General features: G+C 58.1%; 1 protein-coding gene across 2 annotated transcripts in view; it reads right to left on the minus strand.

Annotated features, from left to right (window-relative positions):
- Positions 1-315: 315 nt before the first annotated feature.
- SHOX (SHOX homeobox) overlaps positions 316-5474 on the minus strand; it is a 10171-nt gene continuing 5012 nt past the window's right edge. The window contains exons 3-5 of one of the 2 annotated variants that reach the window (XM_024768098.1): positions 2243-2300; positions 2054-2142; positions 316-561 (exon numbers count right to left, since the gene is read on the minus strand). In XM_024768098.1, the coding sequence (XP_024623866.1) occupies positions 316-561; positions 2054-2142; positions 2243-2300 (393 nt within the window). Of the gene's footprint in view, positions 596-2039; positions 2143-2242; positions 2301-5474 lie in introns of both variants that reach the window. The other variant, XM_024768097.1, reaches the window with a different exon arrangement.

A 5474-nucleotide genomic window follows, 5' to 3' on the forward strand; every position in this document is an offset into this window, starting at 1 on the left:
CGTGGCCCCGGGGTCCCAGGACGCACAGACGGCGTGGTCGAGGGCTGACTTGGGTGGTCTGACGGTCACCTCCTCTCGCTTCCGCACAGTCTCTGCGAGGCTTTGGCGGGGTCTTGCGGTCCTGGGATGCCCCCTCCCGAGGCCTGCCAGGGGCCCCGGGGCTGCCCCAGGCGGGGAAGGCGCTGCGCCCTCGCTCCGGGGTGTCCGCGCGGCCGTCGGGGGGCGCGGAGGGGTCGAGTGCAGGACGCAGCGCGGACGGGGTGGCGGGGCCAGGGCGGGCGCGGGTCCGGGGCAGGCGCAGGGCCTGGCGGCGGGTCAGAGCCCCAAGGCCTCGGCGTGCTTGCGCGCCTTCAGCCGCAGGTCGGCGATACTGGAGTTTTTGCTGTTGCTCTTGGCGGCGGCGGCCACGACGGCGGCGGCCGAGGCCGAGTCGGCCAGGGATGCGATGGGCAACCCGAAGGGCGGCGGCGGGAACATCAGGTAGGGCGCGTGCGCCGCCAGGTGGGGGTGCAGGTGCGGGTGGGCGTGCGCCACACCTTCCAGCTGCAGCTGTGCCTGGACCTGCGAAGGCAGAACCCGCACGGTGAGGACGCGACTTCTAGGGGGCTTTCCCCCCTCGAGGACTCCCCCCTGAGGGCGTCTCCTCTCCCGGGGAGCCATCGCCCCTTCCCCCGCCCCAGGGACCACCACCCACTGTCCTCGGGACACCCGGTGCCACGACCGGGTCACTGGCCCCTTTGGACAGGACCAGAGCCGGGGAGTCGGCACAGATCCCCGATGCTGTAGCATCCGAGCGTCTACAGCTGGTACCTCCTCCTCTCCAGACCCCCGGCTGATTCTTTGACGCATCCCCGACTCAGGGTCCGGGCTTCAGCTTCCCCCCCCCCGCCGCCTTCCCAGGGACCCGGAGTCCCCGAATCTTCCAGAAGCACAGCCAAATCTGCAGGCTCCAACCGCCTAATTTCACCAGGACCCAATGGCTGACCCCACGTCGTCGGGGCAGCTGTTCCTGTGATGCTGAGGGGCCACCCCGCCCTGGGGAAGGGGTGCTGAGGGATGGAATATGGGCCCAGCCGCGGAGGTGCGGGTCCAAGGGAACACGGCGCGGACCTCTGCCCTGCGCACGGCAGCCCTGGACGCCCTCCCAGCCTTGGCGCCGTGACTTTGAGGGCGCGCAGCCACCAGCCCACCCTCACCCCATCTCCATGCCGTCATCCGTAGCCGACCCTCCGGGCCGGGCCAGGCCCACTGGACCTCGTGCCCCTCAGCAAACCCGGGTCCAGCTACAAACCCAGGCCTCTGCCCCTAGGAGCAAAAGTGCTGCAAGAGGAGGCCACGCCTTCGCTCTGGCCAGGGCACAGCCAACCCACCAGCGCGGGCACGCCTACCCCCCCATGCTGGGGTCCACAGCCCAGCCCTGCAGGCGAGTGGGCGTTGCGCTCTAGCCCCGCGGCTCCCTCCTCCCACCCGACGCTGGCCCAGAGCAGGGGCGAGGACTTTGGGGCACCCGGTCTCCACGAGGTGGTCTTCCGACCCCCTGGCCGCCCCCTCCTCCGCGCAGCGCACCCAGCGCCCTGGACCCTCCCGGCTCTGCTAGGAGCTGGGCGGGACGCCCCCCCACTGTGAGGTGCGCGGGGGAGGGGAGGGGGCATCGAGGCCCAGGTCCAGGAGGGGCACTGACACCCCCAGCGAGGCCCTGGGCAAGCTAAAGCCGGGGGTTGGGTGTTGACACGGGTCCTCATGCCCAAGCGGCAGCAAACCCCTCCCTCCAGCCAGGCGGTGAACGAGTGGGTGGTTTCGGGTGGGTGGGGATATTTTCCCTCCGAGTTTTGTGAAACTGTGCTGGGGTTTCTGTCCTAGCCCTCCCAAAGGTAACTCTTGGAGATTTTCAGCGTGGTGTTAATACGTGCCAATGGGTTTATAAATGTCCCCCTTGTGAAAGCGGCCTCTTTGCTTCAGCGCGGGTGGGAGGCGCCGGGGCGGCGCCGGCCCCCTCTCTGTTCTGTTCGAAAGGAAGGAAGAAAAACAACGACAACAACAAAAAACGAGCTACCTGTTGGAAAGGCATCCTCAGGGCGCCCATGTTCACGTAGGGTGCCACCCTGCAGGCGTCCAGGTGACTGGCGGTACCCAGGATAACGCCTGCGAGGAAACACAGGAGGCGTGAACCCCGCCCGCTGCTCCCAGCGCCTGGCGGGTCTCCCCACCGCCCCTGCCTCCACGCCCGGCCCCTCGCACCCACCTTTATGCATCTGGTTCTCTTGCTTGCGGCACTTGGCTCTCCGGTTCTGGAACCAAACCTGGGAATGAGCGGACAGACGTGCCCCCCCGTGAGCCGGCCAGGCCTTGGCGAGCGTCAGCGAGGCTTTCTTTCCCGACACGCCGGACGGCGCGCAAGGCGCTTGGGGTTCCTGTCCCCAGAAGGCTGCCTGACGCCCCTCCGGCCTTCGTCCCCGCCCCCTCTCACCCCAGCCCCGCGTAACTGGCTACCTGGAGCTGGGAACAGTCCTCACCTAAGTGAGACCAGAGTTTCAGCATCCAAACATTGAAAGTGAGGAAGTGGGTCCTCGGATGGCGTGGAGAACTTTCCATCGTTCTGTGTGGACATTCCCCCCTCCACCCTGCCACGCACCGGTCCAACCTGACCTTCCACCCCGACGTTCCACCTTAGCCCCCACCCACCCACCAGGAATGTGGGGGGGCGCACAGGTGGATACACATCTCCAAATCCAGCCCCCTCCCCAATCACGCTCAGACACCCTGAGTCCAGAAACTTGCATGACCTCCATGCCCTCCTTGGAAGCCTGGGGGATCCCAGTTAATATTACAGAGTCATGAACGTCCTTGATCTCTAAAAACCGGATGCACCCCAAAAGCGCAGGCTCTGCACTGCAGGCACTCGGCATCTCTAAGGACATCTGATTCTTGCGGCGCCCTATCCAGAGGTGAGGCAGCGAGGGAAAGGTGTTGGCACCCGCCCGGCCCGGCTAGCTTCAAGGCCTGGCATCCCCGAAATGCGCCCTCCCGCGCTCCCCATTCTCATCCTCCCCCCTCCTCCAAACAGCCCTGGTCCTGGCCCTTGGTCTGTCACTCATGGAATCTGGAGTCCCCTCCCTCTGTGTTCTTAGGCGCTTAATTTTTCCTACCTGGCTTTCTCCAAAACTTTCCCTTCACACTCACTCACCCTATTGCCACAATGGCGGTCACTGATAGTGCAGGATAATTAGCACCAAGAAAGCCTTCCCCTCGGCCACACTACACTACACCTGGTAGCTCAGGGACCCTGCGTTGTTCCAAGCCCAGGGCCTGGGGTCACTCCCTGCTCCCACCCTGCCCGGAAACCTCAGCTCCCGCGGAGGTTGCAAGCACCCGGGAGTCGAGGAAAAGCTGAACTTTTCCATCTCAGCCTCTTCGGGGCAGTTTTCTATCCAAGGCTGAGCCATGGGCCCGCCTGTTGGAACTGGCTTTCCACGACGTTGGAAACCTCACCCAGCCAGGCTCTAGGGAAGCTGGCAAACTTTGGTGTTGTTCCCCGGAAAGTATTTCCAAAAACAGAAATGCTGAGATTCACGAATCTTTACTCCATTTCCAAAGCCTGCACTCACTTTCCTGCTCCCACGTCCCGCCGCAACTCTCCCCCCCACGCCACGCGGCTGGGACGAGACTCCTTTCCCTTTCGGACCCTTCCTCGGTGCCTCTTTCTCCTCGGGGTCCCGTACCCGTCCTCAGGAGAGCGGAGCCAGACGCGCAAACTCTGCTCCCACTGGAAGGGCATTTTTCAAAAACAGAATCCTATTTAAATCTAGAAAGCAAGCTCACTTTCCCATCAGCGGGGGAAAGAAAAAAAAAAAAGATTATGGAGAATAAAAGTGATAAATTAGCTGCGCGTTTGGCGATGATAAATCAGTCTTGGGCTGATTCACGATCAATTCCAATCAGTCCCGAATATGCTAAGTAAAGTGCGGTACAGTGGTTTAGACAGTTATTTCTTCATTAAGGACCAGTCACTGATTTCTCTCACAAATGCTGTAATCTGATTTCCTTTTGATTTCCATTACAGACAGTGAATAATGACATTTAATTTAGCTCTGCGCCATAAACCCAAAGATATTTGTTGTAATTAAATTACCACCGCTCCTCACTGTGGTCTCATAACTTTCGATTATAACCCTGACAGCTGGGTGATGTGAGTTTCCAGTACAACACTAAAAATAAAAGGTTAATAAGCACCAACTTCCAAAGGACCCTCAATTTATTTACAGCAAATTTCCACTCTAAATTGAAACTCTATCCTCTAACAGCACAGGACAGGCTGTACCGAAAAGGATTACCAAACAGGTCACAGACAGGATTAAAATATACTGCATTTTCGTCTCTTCCTTTTGGTGTCTCCCCAGCAACCCCCACTTCTGCACAGCGGGGTACGTGTTTTAACTAATTGGTTTTTATGAGCACTTTCTGCCTTCTCTTTATTATACGATTCCTTTCCCTGTGGCCAATAGGAAATTATTTCTTTTTTCTCTTCCCATGTTTATTTTTATTATTATTTACAATCGTTAAATTTTAATTCACCTCTGGATCGATAGGCTTTCGTTTTCTACTACCACCCTCCCCCCCCTTTATTTTAGGGCTTTTCTCAAGGTCTGCAGCCACCCAAGAACCAATTTTCTCCCAACTCGTTCTCTCCTGCTAAGGCGCTATTCAGTAATAGACTACTGAAAGAAATAGTGTGGAATTAAATTACAAGTAATTTATTTTTATAGAAACAGTACATCAAGGCCTGGGAGATATTACAGATCTCAGGCAGAAAGGCTGTGAAATGACATAAAAGTTGATGTCCCCTTCAGCAAAAGTTTAATCTTTTCATTAATTTATATGGTGCAGCCCCATCCATCTTTCCAGAGAAAGGTGGCCAGTCTCCCCCGCCCTCACCCCCCCCCACTTGCCGAGGCCACAGATGCCCGGACAGATTCGTTTGGGGGGAAGGTCCCCAGAGCTACTCCGCCCGTGGTCCCAGCGATGCAGAATGGTCCTGGGAACCCCTGCGGCTGCACGGAATTCTGGACAGACTCGGGGACTGTTGCATTTCACCTTAAGCAGCCCCTTTCACCGCACCGACGGGGAAAGATGGAAGGCATCAGGGTGAAAACCCCCTTTTTTTTTTTTTTTTTTACAAATTAAAGATTTTTGTGAAACACTCTCTATAAACGCTTTCTGTGTTTTCGTTTCTTCAATACAATCCGGGTGAAGTTGTGTTTGTAATGCTGACCCTATACCAATAAGAAACCCGTTCTTTCAAAGCCCTGGCTTTACATGGTTCCCTCCCCCCGTTGGCAGTATTAATTCCATTTATTTAAATAACCAGTCCCCAGAGCCCAGGGACCCTGACCCCTTTTCTTTCTCTCCCCGTAGCTGCTGTCCTGCCCAGTACCGTCAAAGCTGACGGAAAGCCCAGCAGAACATCCAGGTCCGAC

Source organism: Neophocaena asiaeorientalis, unplaced genomic scaffold (genome assembly GCF_003031525.2).
Source record: "Neophocaena asiaeorientalis asiaeorientalis breed wild unplaced genomic scaffold, Neophocaena_asiaeorientalis_V1.1 scaffold871, whole genome shotgun sequence".
Taxonomy (NCBI): Eukaryota; Metazoa; Chordata; class Mammalia; order Artiodactyla; family Phocoenidae; genus Neophocaena; species Neophocaena asiaeorientalis.